Source organism: Cherax quadricarinatus, chromosome 91, assembly GCF_038502225.1.
Source record: "Cherax quadricarinatus isolate ZL_2023a chromosome 91, ASM3850222v1, whole genome shotgun sequence".
Classification (NCBI taxonomy): Eukaryota; Metazoa; Arthropoda; class Malacostraca; order Decapoda; family Parastacidae; genus Cherax; species Cherax quadricarinatus.
In genome coordinates this window covers 1480623-1502209 of record NC_091382.1, presented here as the reverse complement: position 1 = coordinate 1502209, position 21587 = coordinate 1480623, and the positions used below count along the sequence as shown (strand labels likewise).

The window sequence follows — 21587 nt, the reverse complement described above, 5'->3', positions numbered from 1 at the left end:
AATCTGTGCTGATGTTTCTGTTGGAGAGATTTATCGATTTATATAGCTCCGCTCCTTCCCTCAACTCCCGTGGAGATGTGGTGTTTCTCCACAAAGAAACCTGCAGCGTAGGCAGCAGTTTTCCACACTAACAATATCTAAATGTTTGCACATTTCTTGCTTTTGTTATTAGAGTATCAGCAGCAAAGACGATACGGTGCTATGATTGTATGTATATCAGAGAATGAATTGGGATGAGTACTATCTTGTGACTCAGAACTTGTTACTGTGGCGAGTACTGTCTCGTGACTCGACGTTTTACTGTGGCAGCCTCTAACAGGGTCAGTCAGGCCAGCAGCCAGGAGACTTGATCTGAGACCAGGCAGCAGGGGGCGGTTACCCCCAGAAGCCACTCTACGTAAACTACTCTTTGCGTTGGGCTTGTTAAAAAAAATCCATCTTCCCACTTTTACAGTTTTTTTTTTATTCACTGTGCGCTATTACACCATAACACTTGTCTTGAAGCTTCTGCTAAGTCAGTCAATACTACATCATGTGTGGGTTCCAGTGATTCGGAGACTCCTATAAAGGTTCAGCTGTTGGAAGATGCAGGCACGCTGCCCAAAACCTGTGCTGTGCCGGGTTGTGCTGTCAGCAACATGTACTCTAGTCTGTACTCTCTAGTGGTCCTCCATATTGGGCCCTTCTTATTACTGACACTGGGGTTGTTGTGATTACTTGAATCTGGACCTGGGGTAGTGCAAGGCTGTGGTCACAACCCATTGTGTGGGTTGAGCATGGGCTGGGGTTACAACCCATGCTGTGGGTTGAGCATGGGCTGGGGTTACAACCCATGGTGTGGGTTGAGCATGGGCTGGGGTTACAACCCATGGTGTGGGTTGAGCATGGGCTGGGGTTACAACCCATGGTGTGGGTTGAGCATGGGCTAGGGTTACAACCCATGCTGTGGGTTGAGCATGGGCTGGGGTTAGAGCGAGCACTTACTGGAGAAGTATGACCGTGCCGACCTCCTGCTTAAATTATACCTTAAAGGTGATAGCATAGACCAATGCCAACAGCAAGCAGCTGTAGCAGCAGCAGCAGGAGGCTGTAGCAGCAGCAGCAGGAGGCTGTAGCAGCAGTAGCAGCAGCAGCAGGAGGCTGTACCAGCAGTAGCAGCAGCAGCAGTAGGCTGTAGCAGCAGCATGAAGCAGGAGCTGTAGCAGCAGCAGGAAGCAGGAGCTGTAGCAGCAGCAGGAAGCAGGGGCTGTAGCAGCAGGAGGAAGCAGGAGCTGTAGCAGCAGCAGCAGCAAGAAGTAGGAGCTGTAGCAGCAGCAGCAGCATGAAGCAGGAGCTGTAGCAGCAGCAGGAAGCAGGAGCTGTAGCAGCAGCAGGAAGCAGGAGCTGTAGCAGCAGCAAGAAGCAGGAGCTGTAGCAGCAACAGCAAGAAGCAGGAGCTGTAGCAGCAACAACAAGAAGCAGGAGCTGTAGCAGCAGCAGCAAGGAGGAGCTGTAGCAGTAGCAGCAGCAAGCAGGAGCTGTAGCAGCAGCAGGAACCAGGAGCTGTAGCAGCAGCAGCAAGAAGCAGGAGCTGTAGCAGCAGCAGCAAGAAGCAGGAGCTGTAGCAGCAGCAGCAAGAAGCAGGAGCTGTAGCAGCAGCAGCAAGAAGCAGGAGCTGTAGCAGCAGCAGCAAGAAGAAGGAGCTGTAGCAGCAGCAGCAAGAAGCAGGAGCTGTAGCAGCAGCAGCAAGAAGCAGGAGCTGTAGCAGCAGTAGCAAGAAGCAGGAGCTGTAGCAGCAGCAGCAGCAGCAAGAGGCAGGAGCTGTAGCAGCAGCAGCAGCAAGAAGCAGGAGCTGTAGCAGCAGCAGCAGCAAGAAGCAGGAGCTGTAGCAGCAGCAGCAGCAAGAAGCAGGAGCTGTAGCAGCAGCAGCAAGAAGCAGGAGCTGTAGCAGCAGCAGCAAGAAGCAGGAGCTGTAGCAGCAGCAGCAAGAAGCAGGAGCTGTAGCAGCAGCAGCAAGAAGCAGGAGCTGTAGCAGCAGCAGCAAGAAGCAGGAGCTGTAGCAGCAGCAGCAAGAAGCAGGAGCTGTAGCAGCAGCAGCAAGAAGCAGGAGCTGTAGCAGCAGCAGCAAGAAGCAGGAGCTGTAGCAGCAGCAGCAAGAAGCAGGAGCTGTAGCAGCAGCAGCAGCAAGCAGGAGCTGTAGCAGCAGCAGCAGCAGCAGCAAGCAGGAGCTGTAGCAGCAGCATGCAGGAGCTGTAGCAGCAGCAGCAAGCAGCACACAGGAGCTGTAGCAGCAGCAGCAAGCAGCACACAGGAGCTGTAGCAGCAGCAGCAAGCAGCACACAGGAGCTGTAGCAGCACAGCATGCAGGAGCTGTAGCAGCAGCAGCATGCAGGAGATGTAGCAGGAGTTGTAGCAGCACCAGCAGTAGCAAGCAGGATCTCTAGTAGTAACGAGCAGGAGCTGTATCAGCAGCCGAAGCTGTAGCAGCGGCAGCAGCAAGCAGGAGCTGTAGTAGTAGCAAGCAGGAGCTGTAGTAGTAGCAAACAGGAGCTGCAGCAGTAGTGAGCAGGAGCTGTAGCAGCAAGCAGGAGCTGTAACAGCAGCAGCTGTTGCTGTTAACCAGTCTTTTTTTTTTTAAGAGAGTGGTGAAGCAATGTAAAAAGAGAGCAAATGAGAGAGTGGGTGAGATGTTATCAACAAATTTTGTTGAAAATAAGAAAAAGTTTTGGAGTGAGATTAACAAGTTAAGAAAGCCTAGAGAACAAATGGATTTGTCAGTTAAAAATAGGAGAGGAGAGTTATTAAATGGAGAGTTAGAGGTATTGGGAAGATGGAAGGAATATTTTGAGGAATTGTTAAATGTTGATGAAGATAGGGAAGCTGTGATTTCGTGTATAGGGCAAGGAGGAATAACATCTTGTAGGAGTGAGGAAGAGCCAGTTGTGAGTGTGGGGGAAGTTCGTGAGGCAGTAGGCAAAATGAAAGGGGGTAAGGCAGCCGGGATTGATGGGATAAAGATAGAAATGTTAAAAGCAGGTGGGGATATAGTTTTGGAGTGGTTGGTGCAATTATTTAATAAATGTATGGAAGAGGGTAAGGTACCTAGGGATTGGCAGAGAGCATGCATAGTTCCTTTGTATAAAGGCAAAGGGGATAAAAGAGAGTGCAAAAATTATAGGGGGATAAGTCTGTTGAGTGTACCTGGTAAAGTGTATGGTAGAGTTATAATTGAAAGAATTAAGAGTAAGACGGAGAATAGGATAGCAGATGAACAAGGAGGCTTTAGGAAAGGTAGGGGGTGTGTGGACCAGGTGTTTACAGTGAAACATATAAGTGAACAGTATTTAGATAAGGCTAAAGAGGTCTTTGTGGCATTTATGGATTTGGAAAAGGCATATGACAGGGTGGATAGGGGGGCAATGTGGCAGATGTTGCAAGTGTATGGTGTAGGAGGTAGGTTACTGAAAGCAGTGAAGAGTTTTTACGAGGATAGTGAGGCTCAAGTTAGAGTATGTAGGAAAGAAGGAAATTTTTTCCCAGTAAAGGTAGGCCTTAGACAAGGATGTGTGATGTCACCGTGGTTGTTTAATATATTTATAGATGGGGTTGTAAGAGAAGTAAATGCGAGGGTCTTGGCAAGAGGCGTGGAGTTAAAAGACAAAGAATCACACACAAAGTGGGAGTTGTCACAGCTGCTCTTTGCTGATGACACTGTGCTCTTGGGAGATTCTGAAGAGAAGTTGCAGAGATTGGTGGATGAATTTGGTAGGGTGTGTAAAAGAAGAAAATTAAAGGTGAATACAGGAAAGAGTAAGGTTATGAGGATAACAAAAAGATTAGGTGATGAAAGATTGAATATCAGATTGGAGGGAGAGAGTATGGAGGAGGTGAATGTATTCAGATATTTGGGAGTGGACGTGTCAGCGGATGGGTCTATGAAAGATGAGGTGAATCATAGAATTGATGAGGGAAAAAGAGTGAGTGGTGCACTTAGGAGTCTGTGGAGACAAAGAACTTTGTCCTTGGAGGCAAAGAGGGGAATGTATGAGAGTATAGTTTTACCAACGCTCTTATATGGGTGTGAAGCGTGGGTGATGAATGTTGCAGCGAGGAGAAGGCTGGAGGCAGTGGAGATGTCATGTCTGAGGGCAATGTGTGGTGTGAATATAATGCAGAGAATTCGTAGTTTGGAAGTTAGGAGGAGGTGCGGGATTACCAAAACTGTTGTCCAGAGGGCTGAGGAAGGGTTGTTGAGGTGGTTCGGACATGTAGAGAGAATGGAGCGAAACAGAATGACTTCAAGAGTGTATCAGTCTGTAGTGGAAGGAAGGCGGGGTAGGGGTCGGCCTAGGAAGGGTTGGAGGGAGGGGGTAAAGGAGGTTTTGTGTGCGAGGGGCTTGGACTTCCAGCAGGCATGCGTGAGCGTGTTTGATAGGAGTGAATGGAGACAAATGGTTTTTAATACTTGACGTGCTGTTGGAGTGTGAGCAAAGTAACATTTATGAAGGGATTCAGGGAAACCGGCAGGCCGGACTTGAGTCCTGGAGATGGGAAGTACAGTGCCTGCACTCTGAAGGAGGGGTGTTAATGTTGCAGTTTAAAAACTGTAGTGTAAAGCACCCTTCTGGCAAGACAGTGATGGAGTGAATGATGGTGAAAGTTTTTCTTTTTCGGGCCACCCTGCCTTGGTGGGAATCGGCCGGTGTGATAATAATAAAAAAACAAATTACCATAAAAAACTTCTGAGTGTAAAACTCTGCTTCCAACGTAAATTGATAGTATATGAAAAATGATGTTTACAGGATATGATAATACAGTACCTCCTATATAAACATTATAATGTGTATCAGATTAATTGTTAGACTTGTTTGATGGACTACCAATGTTTGATGCATATCCTCTGTTTCCTTCCCTTTGTATAACCACTATTGATATGAGAAGAAATTGGATATAATAATGCCAATATAATACCCTACTGTGTGGGAAAAAGACACTTACGTACATTTCAGGACATTTATTAGAGGTAATGTTTTGCCACGAGTGGTTTTTCTAGTCCTGATGCAGCAGGTTGGGTTCTGGGCTACTATTGGGCCCTACTTATACAGCAGGTTGGGTTCTGGGCTACTTTAGGGCCTCACTCACACAGGTTAGGTTCTGGGCTACTGTAGGGCTCCGTTCACACAGTAGGTTAGGTTCTGGGCTACTATTGGGCCCAACTTATACAGCAGGTTAGGTTCTGGGCTACTTTAGGGCCTCACTCACACAGGTTAGGTTCCGGGCTACTGTAGGGCCCCACTTACACAGTAGGTTAGGTTCTGGGCTACTGTAAGTCCCCACTTATACAGCAGGTTAAGTTCCAGGCTACTGTAGGGCCCTGCTCACACAGTAGGCTAGGTTCTGGGGTACTATTGGGCCCCACTTATACAGCAGGTTGCCTTTTTTTAAATTAGAAATGATTAATCAGATCCTTAACCTAAGACAATTCTCAGGGAAAGAGAAGGATATAGAACACACAAAATAGGCTGTCAGTCTGTCAGCAGTAACATCTGTGTCTAAATCTGTAGGTAATTTTTATGAGCATAAGTAGCCTGTTACCACTGGTGCGGTAGGTTGGCTTTAATTTATTATGTCATTATTACCTGCCTTCTTAATTATGTATTATGTTTTTTGTTTCGTAAATCTAGAAGGGGGGGGGACAGTTTCCACCCTCCCGAGGCTGTGGCCCAGAAAACTGGTACCGTTTTTATGCTAAAAGTGTATTGTTGCGAGTCTTTCCGAGGACAGGTTAAATATACTATACTGTATATTGAGGCTATTTAACCTCCTCATGCTGAGTGACAATTAATTACTGGACTTTTAAGTTTTGGCTAGAAGTATTATTTGTATTTGAAACCCCAGATAGATGAACCTATTCACATAATCAATATGGCTGCTGAATGTAACGAATTATAATAGAGGGGCGAGTGTCTTCTATTGGTAATTTTCTTGGTCGTGGAAACAGGTTCCAGGTAAAAAAAAATTCTTGCCTTTCCATCCTTTCCAGTATTTTCTCCTCTCTGCCTTCATACCCCAACAAAAAAAAAATTATGTAGAGGGAATGAATGAAATGAAATAAATGCTATAATCACTGTAAAGTTTAAAATATTGTAAGACACTAACTGAACACTTAAGATGGGATACCATGAGCATATCCTACTTCAACTACAAATAGACAATCGCAGATAAATGCTTCTCCCGTATATATACATGTATACACACTAGGTATGCACCTACATAACAGAAATATACACACAACAGGGAGTATATACTCACAATACATGTACTGTTCATATGCTTATATATACAGTGGACCCCCGCCTTACGATATTATTTCATTCCAGAAGTCTGTTCGGGTGCCGTTAGAGACCGAATTTGTTCCCATAAGGAATATTGTGAATTAGGTTAGTCCGTTTCAGACCCCCAAAAATACACGTACAAAAGCACTTACAAAAATACACTTACATAATTGGTCGAGTTGGGAGCTGATCGTAAGGCGGGGGTCCACTGTATATTTTTTTTAGCATGTTGGCCATTTCCCACAAAGGCAAGGTGACCCAAAAACAAAACAAAACAAGAAGAAAAAATGTCCATCATTCAACACTTTCACCATCACTCATACATAATCACTGTCTTTGCAGAGGTGCTCAGATGTGATAGTTTAGGTGTCTCTCCCAGGACTTGAGTCCGGTTAACCAGTTTCCCTGAATCCCTTCACAAAATATTACCCTGCTCACACTCCAACAGCTTGTCAGGTCCCAAAAACCATTCATCTCCATTCACTCCTATCTAACATCCTCATGCACGCTTCCTGGAAGTCCAGACCCCTTGCCCACAAAACCTCCTTTACCCCCTCCCTCCAACCTACATGTGCACACTGTGCTTACATGTGCACACTAATTCTACCACCTTCCCTCAAAATGCAAACAGTTCTTTTTGGTTTGCTAAGGATATCTCTTATATTTTAGAGGTAATATTTATGGTATATACTTTAATCTGTTACTTATATAATAAATATGTATTTTTCTTTACACAGGCTTCCAGAGGACCACAGTGGGTATGACCGTTCTAGTCATTTTTATGAAGGTAGGCGAGATGAGGGCCTCGGGTACAACGGCCCTGGAGTTGGCCCTCCTGGCATGCGCCGTGCATACCCCAATGACCGGGATCAAGATTTCCCAAGCAGAGGTCGGTTGCGGCCTTACACCCGAGGACCGTATGGCGGAGGGCGTCCCGACCAGGCGGACTACCAGTGGGGAAATAGCCAGTATCGTTACCTTCACCAAGATCCATATGTCGAGGAAAAAGTGGTGGTGCGGAGAGGGGCCGTGCCACCCACCTCGGCATCTCCTCCGCCCCTCCCTCGACCCGCCGCATCACGGACCTCGAGGATTCACACTGGAAGTGGCAGCATAAGCAAAAGACGGGGACCTGCAAGTAGATCTGGCTCAGAATCGCGATCAACAAGTAGAAGCAGCAGCAGCAGTAGCAGCAGTAGTAGTAGCAGTAGTCATTCATCTTCCAGTAGCTCAAGGTCGCCTTCTCCAAGACGGATGAGTGTTGGCTTGTCCGGTGGAGTGCTGCTCACTCCTGGAGGTGGGGGGCTTGGTTCACCCCAAGAAGAAAAGAGACCAATTGCCATCTGTGTGAGGAATCTACCTCCCTGGTCTACAGGTAAGCATTTAAGTTATTTAGATAGAGATAATAATGATTGTTTAAATAATGAGATTACAGGTGCTTCTCAACCTAGGATAGGGTTACTTTCCGATGAACCCATTGTAAGTTGAAAACATCTTAAATTGAATGATAAATAAATAAATTACTGTCACTGAATAAGTAAATAAATAACTAGTGTAAGTAAATACCAGTACTGAAAAGTAAATAAATAAATAAATACAAGTTTATCCTATTAATAAATGTACATTACGGTACAAAAAGTTTTACAGTATGTGCATTGACTTGATCACGCTGTTGCAAAGTCGAAATATTGCGAGTTGAACCATCGCAAACGAGGAGCACCTATATATTGAATTTGTGCTAAATGTAAGTACAGTGGAACCTCAAAAATCGAACTGCTCCCAACACGACCAATTATGTAAGTGTATTTTTGTAAGTGCTTTTATAAGTGTATTTTTGAGGGTCTGAAATGGACTAATCTAATTTACATTACGTATTCCTGATGGGAATAAATTCATTCGGTAAAGGCACTCGAACAGCCTTCTGGACCGAAGAAAGTTCGATATTTGAGGTTCCACTGTATCTTGAGTATAGTGATATTCTAAGTTACATATAAACAATGTTTGGTTATCCATATTAATAGGTTTTGACATGTCTTGTATGTATCATGCAGAAACATCATTACGAGAAGGATTATTCCATGACTACAAGAAACATGGAAAGGTAATGGCTGTACGCTTGCTGGGCTCTGGCAATGATCGCTTTGCTGTTGTGTGCTTTAAGAAACCAGAAGATGCCGAGAAGGCTCTTGATGCCTCCAGAGAAAAGCTTTTTTTTGGTGTCAAAATCCAGGTTAGTGTTGTGGTCCTTCTTCCTTCTGCCCCTGGACTGTCGTCAAGAACAGTAAGGATTAGTCTTTAAGCCTTTCTAATCATCCTTGGCATTCACACACCCTGTCAATATTGATGCAGATAAAAGTTGAAGTTTCTAAATTTGACTTGGAAAAAAAAAATCCCTCACATTTGTGTGATGAGAGTCAGGTTTCACTTCCATCATTATCACGATTTATGCCTTCTCCCACTTTCAGAGTGGGATGGTGCATGTAGAATCTTCCCCAGAAATTCTGGTTGCTGACCATCTCCACACTTTCAAGTGCTGAAGACTCGGCAGCAACACATGAACCATTTGCTGAAGAACTCTACTAGTTCATTTAGTTATCACATAAGTGAAGTAGTCAGCTTTTGCTTGCAATAAGAAGCATGAATATGTTGAATGGTTCAGGTTTACCTTACTACTTATACACTAAGGGGATCAGGAGAGAAGCAAGAAATACTGAGAGGAAGACATAAGTGAAGGCAAATATAAAAGACTGGATAATAGGTGACTTAGGGTAGCATGTAACTTACAATGTGTGGTAGATCTGCAGCTAGTGTGGAGAGTGCACTCAAGAATACAAACACTGTAAATTGGTAGCATCTTAACTTCTTGGATAAGTATACCCAGTACTCCCTTGAGTGATTGAGGCCCATATAGTTTGTTCTCAAGTTTGTTTACTTTTTGCTCATTGTATCACCTCCACTTACTATAGTGTAGCAGTTATAAATATTTTCACCTCGAGGCATTTTTTTTCTTGTATTTTTTCCCATCTTTGTCCATGCTGATTCCTCTGTGATCTAAATATTTCACTTCTCTTTACTGTCCTTTTATCATTTCCTCTTCTCTCCTTCCTTGCTTTTGTACTGCTCTTAAACATGCCCCTTCAGGGAAATGGCATTGGTGCTTGTTAAGTGCTCTTGGTCCAAGGAATTAGAACTGCCTTTTCTTTCCTTGGATCAGATCTGTAACCCTCCTATTCCCCAGGTGATGTTTGACCTCATAAGTTTAGTGTTGCCTTGTATATATAAATATGCACTTTTAAATTTGTTGCTCTCCCTTCTCTTTAGTTTTCTATATTTATTTTAACCCGTAGTAGCATTCTGCTACCCTATTGTCTACTCTTCTCACTCAGTCTTATCTCTTACATAATCTATTATCGTTGATTTTAAAATAATGATTATCTTCAAGGGAGGCTGCTTGTTGCTGGGGAGGGACTTTTATTCAGGCACTTTTCTTCCCTTTCATGGATCAGGCTTCATTACTTCCTCTTCTCTAGGGGGTTTAGCACTTCTTGTAATTTTAATAAAAATATTGTACAGCCTCTCCTCACTTAACGATGGAGTTCCATTCCTATGACCACGTCAGTAAACAAATTTGTCGCAAAGTGAGGAGCATACTATAATGGTAGTGGGTTTGTGTCAACCATCTTTGATATTGTTGTAATGTCACCTTTGCACCATTTATAACATTTCTTGTATATTTTTAAATGTTTACATAGTAGTGTATTGTATATTGTAATAAACAGAATAGAGGAAATCAGCTCAGAGAGCCCATCGTAAGTCCAAGTCATTGGTAAACAAGTACATCACTAAGTGAGGAGAGGCTGTAATTATTTGTGGCACTGTCCAAATTTGACTCGAGTACACCATAGCAAGCGTAGTTTTGCTTCTCCAAAGTTTTCCATGGTTCTCTGCAGTTAATTAGGATTAGATACCTTATTGACAACTTTTTGTTTTAGAAAAAAAAGGTTACGTGTGCTCACGAAATCCTAATAACACAATTGCAAACAAACCACAGAATGGGTGGGGTTAGAACTAACGTAGCCAGCTGCCCCAGTGGCTTTTGCACTGGCTTGGAGTTTGACAACTCGCTCACCATGGGTTCTAACCTCGCCCATTCCATGGTTTAGTTGTAGGTGGATTGAACATTCACAAGGATATAAACTTAAAAGATATAGATGGCACACTTGAATAAATTACCAATCATAAGTTTTAAGAGGATCTGCAGGAATTTAAAAGGGATGTTCGGACTAACGTTTTCTTTTAATAACATTGCAGACTGATTTTTTTAAATTTCCATGGTACTGTATTTGTGTTATTCCTATGTAAGTGTTAGTTTTGCACTTAAGATTTTTTCTTCAAAATTGTCTGTTGTTGTAGTTAAGGCGAATTTCTGCATAAACCTTGTGTACAAAAATTGTACCCCGAAACCCAAATATAGCTTTGGGTAGGTATTTATCATATGGATAACAGTACATTAATAGAGAAACAGAAATATGCAAAATACATCACAACACTTTGCCTGGAACAATTCCCAACTATCTCACAAATTGAAAATAAAAATTGAACTCATCAATCTGTCCTGAACCCATTATAAAATTGCAACAAAGAAAAATATTGGAAACTCAAAAGTGGCATTCACTTTGTAAATTTTTTTTTTATTGACACATTGGCTGTTTCCCCACATAGGCTGTGCAGGGTAACCCAAAAAAGAAGAAATGTTTTCATCATCCGTCACTGCCTTGCCAGAGAGGCATCTGCACTGCAGTTAACCCCTTGACTGTCGCAACCCCAAATCCTGAGGTGTCTCCTGGTGTCGCAAATTTTTCCGAAAAAAAAAAAATTCTTACGAAATGATAGAGAATCTTTTCCTGATTGTAACGACACCAAAAGAACAAAATTTGATGGAAAACTGATGGAATTACACTCTCGCGGAGTTAGCTACCTCTGCGATATTTATGAATCGGTGATTTTGTCCACTTTGAGCCCTGTTTTCGGCTAATACCGCTGCTCCAGTTGACCAAACTCGTAGCTTATTTCTTTAGAACTCCATTTGTTCTATCAATTGAGTACAGGAAACTACCCATTTACCGATTTCAACGACCCAATAACGTGGTTAGAAATTTGCAATTTGGCCAATTTCACGAAAATTAAAAAAAATATGACAATTTCAAAATGGGGCCCAGAATGAACAACGCAGACATTCCTGGCTCTAAAATAACATTTTCTTTGTTCATCAGTCATGTCTCCAGGCCCCTCTGATACAGTGGACCCTTGACCAACGATATTAATCCGTTCCTGAGGGCTCATCGTTAGTCAAAATTATCATTAGTCGAGTTAATTTTCCCCATAAGAAATAATGGAAATCAAATTAATCCGTGCAAGACACCCAAAAGTATGAAAAAAAAATTTTACCACATGAAATATTAAGTTTAATGCAATAGAATAATTACAATAACAATAGATTAATAACAATAGAATAATTGACACTTACCTTTAATGAAGATCTGGTGATGATTGATGGGATGGGAGGAGGGGAGAGTGTGGATGGTGTTAGTGTTTAGAAGGGGAATCCCCTTCCATTAGGACTTGAGGTGTCAAGTCCTTGAGGACATTGTTTTTCCTGAACACTCCGGGAGTTTCGGAGTGATACACCAATAAAGGCTTCACTTTGCAATCACCACTAGCATTAGTACACATCACCACTAGTTGCAGGCATTTTTTTAATTAAATCGTCATGCAACTTCCTAGCCTTTTCACATATGATCGCTTGAGAGATGCTATCTCCTGCTATCTGTTTTTCGTTTATCCACACCAGTAACAGTCTCTCAACATCTTTTTATCACTTGTGATCTCAGTTTCGAAAACATAGTTGCACCTTTAGCAAGAACAGCTTCCTTGATTGCCGTTTTCTTGCCCACAATAGTAGCGATGGTTGATTGGGGTTTTGTGTACAACCTGGCCAGCTCGGAGACACGCACTCCACTTTCATACTTGGCAATGATCTCTTTCTTCATATCCATAGTAATTCTCACCCTTTTTGCTGTAGGGTTGGCACTAGAAGCTTTCTTGGAGCCCATGGTGACTTATTTTGCAGGTGCAATCACTACAAACGCTGTGATAATATGGAATGTTCTGATTGTATGTTTGGATGGGACCGCGGTGGCTGGCTGGCTGGCTTGTAAACACTGGCCACAAGTGGACGCGTCTTGGACAGAACGAATCATGTTGGTCGAGTTTTTTAGCGCTAGTCGAGGCAAAATTTTTGCGTTAAAATGTATCACTAGTCGGATTTAACGTTACACAATGCCAGCATTGGTCGAGGGTCCACTGTATTACTCTTGCTTTCTATTTTGAATTTTTATTCAAACAAAAATTCTATATAGAAGATTTACTGTTATTCAGACTACTGCAATATTGTAATAATTGTATAAATAATGTCAACCCATTCATGACTGCATATTAGAATGGTTACTTGGACATTTATTGGAAAATGACATCATTTGTTTACTTTTGAACATCGGCAAAAATCAAACATTTCCCCTACTTTGAGCTCCATTTCAAGGTTCTTTTCATAGTAAAACCAGTCAAAATCACCTCTATTTCTATAATATGTTTTCCATTCTATCAAATGAAACCAAGAAAACGAGAATACAACCATAAATACTAAACGAAAATAGACCACAAAATCGGTATTTTAATTAAAAAAAAGGTCGGAGTTTTTTTTTCTCATTATTCACTGCGTGCTGTAGGATTTTGTTATATGGTGCACACTGACCACACAGACCCATTCTCTCACATGTGGGCCTACCAGCTTTCTCCTGCTTGATTTGAAGCTGCTAGAATTCTTGAGTATATATATGTCTGGAACACTGGCTCATGAGACGTGTATATCTCAGTAGTAGTAACCAGTTACCAGTAACCACTGTGCCAGTTGACTCACGACCAACCGTCTCTGCCTGAGTCACTGTCTATTCATATTGTGCTGACCTGGCACTATTCAAAGACCCCCTCACATATGGGTACTGTGGGCGGCCAGTCAGTCAGTTGTACGAGAGAGAGCAGAGAGACTAGGATACGGCTGTAAGGGCGTTACTCACCTTGTCTGTAATTATACGTACTACCAGCCTACGTGAGTATTTCTTTACCTAATCCACGTGTCGAACTCCCACATGATATATATACGGCCGAAACAGTCAAAGGGTTAAAAAACTGCAACATGTCTCCACCCTTTCCTCAGAGTGCAGGCACTTCCAGGACTCAAGTCTGGCTAATTGATTTCTCTAAATCACTTCATAAATGATTGCTCACACTCCAACAGCACATCGTCATAAAATCATTTGCCTCGACTTGTTCCTATCTGACATGCTCATGCATGCTTGCAGGAAGTCTAAGCCCCTCTTACACAAAACCTCCTTTATAATAATGGAATCCAATAAGGTGCATGCAACAGTTAGGCACTTTCACCTACACAGTAGACTTCTTCAGTTGAATACAGAGATTCAAGACTATGGAGCTGAACACTTCTCCAAACTGAGGGACTCGCCACCTCAAAACTGTTGCTTCAAGGGTGATGGACTAATAGCATCATCATTGTGCTGTCTCCACATTCAGCCACCTTTATATTAGACAAAGCCTACTATGTAGTTCAGACTTTATTGAACTAAAGATACCTAACTGATGCACATGTCTGGCTCATCTAAGCATTCACTTTGATGATACTAGCAACATTGATTTTTCAATCTTGTTAAAATCATATCCCTTCCATTTGGTCTTCTTCCAAAAGTATTATCTCTGATACTTCTTGTTGAATTGGCTCTTGTTGACAGTATCATTAATCATAGTTTTGCTTTTGTAGATGCTTGGCCTCTCCCAGTACATTGTCAAAGGCTTTTGATCTTCAGAACATGGATGACCTGATCTGGCCTGACCTTAGCTGTCTCCTCACTTCCCTATGACCTAACTAAACTTATGGCTGTTATCCCAGTACAGGAGGGCTCTGCATATGTAGCACCTATTTTCAGTGTTCCATGTTTTCCTTGGCTTTCAATTGAGCCATTGTTCCACCCACTGGTGACAATTACTGGGGAGTGGAACATAATAATAATATAGTTTTGTTATTTCTACAAGTACATGTACAAGGTATACAGGCCTAGCTGACAGTGACATGCTACTATACGTAGAAGGCTGCTCATTATGCTGAGCATTTCGGGCAAATTAGGTCAGTTTTGTCCCCAGGATGCGACCCACACCAGTTGACTAACTCCAAGGTACCCATTTTACTGATGGGGAACATAGTTAACCGGTGTAAAGAAACAGGCCTAATGTTTCTACTCTCGCCAGGAATCGAAACTGGACCCTTGCTGTGTGAAGCAAGAACCTAAGTCACCAGGCCACATAATGAGCAATATTGTATATACGAGGCTCTCCTGTACTGTCCTACTCACAGCTTGTTAATGGTCCAGGACTGAGAGATGTCAGTTTTTATTTTCCAAAAGTGGTACAAATATTCTGCATAATTTCATAACTTGTCATTCAAGTTTGTGAATATATCTCTGGAGAAGTAATGAACCTATAAAAATCTCTCTAAAAAATTATTAAATTAGACTGAAAATAATTATTAAAAATAATTGTACCTTTGTATTTTATAGGCTTAAATTTTTTCATTTTCTTAGTGCTAATATATAAATATATTTTGCAGAAAATTTCCATGATACCTGTATATCAATGGTATTATATTGGTGCTATTATAAACAGAAAATTTCATTCTGATAGACAAATTTGGAATTACAATATGAAATTAAAATGGGTTTTGTTGTATTAAAGTGTTTTTGAAATGGCCTATGTTGCAGCTAGTGTAAATTTTGGCAGGAAATAATACACATTTATGGATCCAAATCCCAGTTATGCAAAAGTTGAGGCATCTACAATATGTGTAATAATAACCAAGAAATACAGTACTGTAAATACAGTACAAATACAAATTTTTATTTCTTTGCTAAGGTTATAATGTGTGATTTATGTTATAAATATTAAACACAAAGAAAGCCACTAATATACCTGATACTTTCTGGCAAACTAATGCTGACACACACGACTTAAAACTAGACATAGGTTATAGATTGGTAAATTTTAATTATTCATTATTTGACCTTATTAGTAAAGAGAGGTAGCCGCTTTTTCACTGTACAAGAATGGTATGCAATACTTAAATTACCTGTATCACTACTTAAAATCATTTTTATTAGAGAATAGGTAAGCGTGCTGCAGTAATTATCAGAACAATATACCGCATTTTTTGGTAATTAAGGTGTGCCTTTTTTCCACAAGTCTAGGAAAATCAGCCTGCACCTTATATGGTCAGGGTCAAGGGGAGGCTTGGGGTTACACTTTAGTGTCAAGAAAGAGGGTAATTAGTCCTTTGATGTGATTACTGGTGTACCATTATGATACTTCTGTTGTGCATCTTACATGCCAGAAAATATAGTAGATTCTACACTACTTATGTACGTCCTTAACTGACCCAAACTTTAACTACAGATGACTCGGTCTTCTATTGATTTTAATATGTTGTTCCTTCAGTAGTATTTGTTAGTTATAACACCTTTCTAACTTTGTTTATAAATTGTTTGTCACAATCCCCTTCTATTCTTTTGCATGATTAACTTGTAAATATTTCTCACCTATAAACGTGGGGCAGCAATTACCATTGTCCATCCTTTGAGCAGTAGGTTGGTAGACAGTAATCATCCATGGAGGTACAGTGGACCCCCGGCTTACGATATTACAGTGGACCCCCGCATACCGATTTTAATCTGTGCAAGAGGGCTCATTGGTATGCGAAATAATCGGTATGCGAATGAATTTTCCCCATAAGAAATAATGGAAATCAAATTAATCCGTGCAAGACACCCAAAAGTATGAAAAAAATTTTTTTACCACGTGAAATATACATTTTCCTACACACAAAGAGAAGGATACATGCACAATAGTAGAGTAGTACATGCACAGTATATATTGTGCATGTACTAGTCTACTAAATGAAGAATAAATGACACTTACCTTTATTGAAGATGCAGCAATGACTGATGAGACACTGTGTCCTGGGAGTGCCTTTTCCTCCTGAGTACTGTAGGTCCTGTTTGGTATTTTCTTCCAGAACATGCCTTATCACACTGTATGTCACTACGATTCTTAAATCTCTCAAACCAACCTTTGCTGGCTTTAAATTCACCAATATGAGCACTAGTTCTAGGCATTTTTCCCTGTTCACCTGGGTGCTAGTCGACTGGTGTGGGTTGCATCCTGGGAGACAAGATTAAGGACCCCAATGGAAATAAGTTAGACAGTCTTTGATGACACTGACTTTTTTGGGTTATTCTGGGTGGCAAATCCTCTGGGGTTAATTGTTTCTTGGTATATTCTCAATAAGCCACACCAACAACAGTGCTACAGCAGCAGCAGACGATGCTACAGCAGCAGCAGACGATGCTACAGCAGCAGCAGATGATGCTACAGCAGCAGCAGATGATGCTACAGCAGCAGCAGACGATGCTACAGCAGCAGCAGACGATGCTGCAGCAGCAGCAGACGATGCTACAGCAGCAGCAGACGATGCTACAGCAGCAGCAGACGATGCTACAGCAGCAGCAGCAGCTGACAGTGCTACAGCAGCAGCAGCAGCTGACAGTGCTACAGGAGCAGCAGACGATGCTACAGCAGCAGCAGCAGCTGACAGTGCAGCAGCAGCAGCAGCTGTACCACCAATAGTAGCGATGGTTGATTGGGGTTTATTATACAACCTGGCCAGCTCGGAGACACGCACTCCACTTTCATACTTATCAATGATCTTTTTCTTCATCTCTATAGTAATTCTCACCCTTATTGCTGTAGGGTTGGCACTAGAAGCTTTCTTGGGGCCCATGGTCACTTATTTTCCAGATAAAATCACCAAAAACACTGTAATAATACGAAATGTTACGATTGTATGCTTGGATGCTACCGCGGAGGCTGGCTGGTAAACAATGCCACCGGCGGAACATGTGAGGCTGGCTAAGGCGCACATTGGACGTGTCTCGGACGAACAGCGGTGAGCGGGTTTTTAAGCGGTATGCGAGGCAAAATTTTAGCGATAAAATGTATCGGTATGCGGATTAAACGTTATGTGATGCCAACGGTATGCGGGGGTCCACTGTATTTCATTCCAGAAGTACGTTCAGGTGCCATTACTGAACGAATTTGTTCCCATAAGGAATATTGTAAATTAGATTAGTCCATTTCAGACCCCCAAACATACACGTACAAATGCACTTACATAAATACACTTACATAATTGGTCGCATTGAGAGCTCATCGTAAAGCAGGGGTCCACTGTATATACCTGTGATGAGTTCAAAGAGTTTTTCTGCTCCCACAGCCTGGTCATAGGCCAGGCTCGTCTTGTAGGCCAGTTCTGTCAAATCATTGGTAAACAGTATTCATTCATAGAGGTATTACAGTGCTGTCAAAATGGAAACCTGTTCAGATTTTTGCACTTGGGTAAAAGTTTCTAGTCTGTCTGTTTCATGAATATGTAAGATGAGTAGTGAATCTTACTTGGTTATAAAAGATATTTCTTTAGTCCCCCTCCCCTCCAAGTTTTTTTTATAGCTTATATATGTGTAGCCCAGCATTTAGGAGACCTTATCTGAGACAGAGCCATGAGAGATAATACCCAGAACCATTAACAGATAACATGTATATAGAAAACTATTGTCAATTATCCCTTTCTTTAACAGGGCCATGGGAGGGATGATACCCAGAACCATCAACAAAAAACACATACAGCAAAATTATTGTCAATTATCACTTTCTTTAACAGGGCCATGGGAGGGATGATACCCAGAACCATCAACAGAAAACACATACAGCAAAACTATTGTCAATTATCACTTTCTTTAACAGGGCCATGGGAGGGATGATACCCAGAACCATCAGCGGAAAACTCGCATAACAAAACTTGTCATTTATAACTGTTCATTCTTACGATTCTACTTCTAGGTTGTATTATAATTGTTAATGTTTCAACTTCTAGCGTTTGCATTTTGTTGTAGCTTACCATGAGACCTCGCCTGAGATTACAGTTTATGCAGATCTATCCATTAGTGATACTTGTTGTAGATAATATTTTAGAACTTTCTGTAATCATGCCTCTTTGGAAATGTGCCTTAACCTTAGTAGTGTATGTCGTGTGTGCATATTTTTGGGTTGCAGTTGCTCTTGTCAATTGCCCTTTGTTGGTGTGACAATTTAATCCTCAGTTTTGACCTTTCATTAAGTTATCTTTCTTATCTTTCTTTAACTTTCACAAACAATTGACTGATTTCTCTAAAATTTTCAACTTGAGCATTATAACATGCTTGATGTAGCATATACCATATTGTAGACTAACACGTTGTGCAACCTTAGCACTCACTAATTACCACATTCAAATGTTTTTTCTATAACAAAAAAAATAAAATTTTTATTTGTAATATCAGTAAATTACATGTAAATAGTGCTAACTCAAATCTTCATCGTGAGTTTGTAAACTTCACATGTTATGTTGCATTGACCAGTAGAGGCATGTACTGTATTTTCTGGCATATACGGCACCTCTTTTTTTTTTTTTTTTTTTTTTTTTTTCCAAAAAAAAGTCTTGAAAAATCACTGTGTCTTATATGCTCACGATCAGGGTCAGAGGTAGGCTTTGGGTTACGTTTTAGCAGTTGTTTACTAACGTTACATTACAACTGTTTGGAAACGGTTTTATATATCGTGTATACTCTTGCACCTTATATGCCGGAAAATTCGGTATTTATCTCATTAATGTCTACGTTCCACACCAGTTCCCTTCAAGCAAAGTGCCTTATTGCTGGTGAAAGGTTCGTCATCCAAGGAATTGTAATTATCCTTCCGTTACTGAGATTGAATCCGATTGCCTCCTGTACCCCAGCATTGTGTATGACCCTTTAGGTCCAGCATTTCCATAGACAGTGGAGCCCCGACTCACGATATTAATTCATTCCAGAAGTCTGTTCGGGTGCCGTTACCGAACGAATTTGTTCCCATAAGGAATATTATAAATTAGATTAGTCCGTTTCAGACCCCCAAAAATACACGTACAAAAGCAATTACAAAAATACACTTACATAATTGTTCGAGTTGGGAGCTGATTGTAAGGCGAGGGTCCACTGTATATATACAGTAGGACCCCAGTATCTGCAGGTCTGGGTTCCACAGTTTCAATTATCCATGGTTTACTGTGGTCTGAAAATAACCCTTAATTTTGCTTAATAATAAGCAAAATTAACGGTTATTTTCAGGCGTACGAGAAGCCGTGAAGTGCTTCCTATCAGTGGAAAAAGTGCTAATTCTCCACTTATTGTGCACAGTTTATCAATTAAACTTTATCATCGGTATGCATGTAAATGAAAAATGACATAGATAGGGCTCACTGCTAGCCACGGTTTCAGTATTCACGGCAGGTCCTTGGAATGTAACCCCACAGATATTGGGGGTCCTGCTGTATAATAATTCACAGCAGATGTCCATCTTGGAGTAACTCTCTCATTTCAAGCTTCCACTAAACTTGCCTACATGTAAATAGTGTTAAATCACCTGGGCAGACAAAGCATGAGACATCTGTATATCTCAGCCTTGGTCAGAGACCCTCTTCAGCCGAGTCTCTAAAAGAAGTCGGAATATTCAGATATCTTATGCCCATGTTTTATTTTATGTCAGTGATTTCTCGCTTTTGATTGATAGTGTTGGACACTTTAATCCAAGCTTCCCTGTATCTTTATTCTTTACTACTCAAAAGTAACATTCGCATTCCCCTACATCTGAATCATTTGTCATTCTTAATATTCTATACTTAATTTTACTGCATTTTTTTATTAAGAATGCTAAGTTGTGTGTATAAGGACAGTACATCATAAGGGCTCTGCATCCAAAAATAATGAGCTAACGTTGTCTTGTGTGTTGTGTGTCTGTGTGTCCACTATCCTAGTGCTATTGTCTGTGGCTGACTTTGTCCACTATCCTAATACTACCATCTGTGGGTGTCTGACCAGTTTCCTAATGTACTATTGTCTGTGGGTGTCTGACCAGTTTCCTAATGTACTATTGTCTGTGGGTGTTTCAAGAGGAATGCCTCAGTGGTGGCAAAAAGCTTATGAAAAATTTGTGGCCACCCTGTCATCCTTCCATAGATCATATTTTGTTACTATCCATTCTCAGTGCTGCATGACCCTGGTGGATTTAGCGCTTCCTCAAGAACATAACAGCAGACATGGGTTTAGTGCTTTCCCATAAATCTACAGTAATAATATTCAAACCATGGAACGGGAAGGGCTTGTTCGGAATCTTATTAAGAATTCATGAGTCATTAATAATAATGCATAATAATAATAATAATAATAATAATAATAATGCATAATAATCTTTGCAGGGTCTGTATTAAGATATAATATTTACAGTCTTATTTTGAGTTCTAGACATTCCAGCTGGGGAACTTACATTAACAGATATTATACCCTGCCCAAAATTTGACACACCTGGCTGCCTCGTTGTTTTCCACATAGAAGTTTAGCTTACATTGCTGATGGTTGGTCATTGCTTCTCTGTTGTGATGCTAATGCTGTATTTACGATTTTTTGTGATACTCAAACTAGCACAGTATTGTTGTTAGACTTTTTTTTTGCACGTATGTAAAAAAATATACACCAGTAGGTTTGGTACTGTACTCGTGTATCTGGTAAAGGTTCTGGACATATCACCCTGTGTGGAACATGAGAAATTTCATATTAATAGACAAATAATTTCTTAGGAAGTGTCAGAAAAATTTATTATTGTGTATAAAATATAATTTCGTTGTCTCTGAATATTGACATGAAGATTCATAACTTTATTTTAATTTTATTTACAGCAGGTTACATTCGCTTGTTATATCTTGTTTCAGTACTGTCTTTGTCAAATATGGATGTGGTAGCCTATATCTCGTTAGTATGACCTGCTCATTCGCCACAAAAAAGGGATTTAGTTGTGTTCAGGAAATTCAAATTTAATAGGACTAGTTTCACGAAGTGATGTTACACAGATAACCTGCGCATAGGAGAAAGAATCTTATGGCGAATCTTGGACCGAAACATTGATGGGTCAATGGTCCAAGTCGGACCAGAATGTTACTGGGTTAGTGGTTGAAATCGGATAGAAATGTCG

The 21587-nt window shown here is 41.1% G+C and overlaps 1 protein-coding gene across 3 annotated transcripts in view; it reads left to right on the top strand.

Moving 5' to 3' along the window:
* The window catches only part of LOC128704926 (protein split ends-like), a 407345-nt gene that overhangs the window by 319321 nt on the left and 66437 nt on the right, over window positions 1-21587 (top strand). For 2 of the 3 annotated variants that reach the window (XM_070104317.1, XM_070104315.1), the window contains exons 3-4: window positions 7052-7689; window positions 8366-8544. In XM_070104317.1, the coding sequence (XP_069960418.1) occupies window positions 7052-7689; window positions 8366-8544 (817 nt within the window). The remainder of the gene's footprint in view (window positions 1-7051; window positions 7690-8365; window positions 8545-21587) is intronic. The other variant, XM_070104316.1, reaches the window with a different exon arrangement.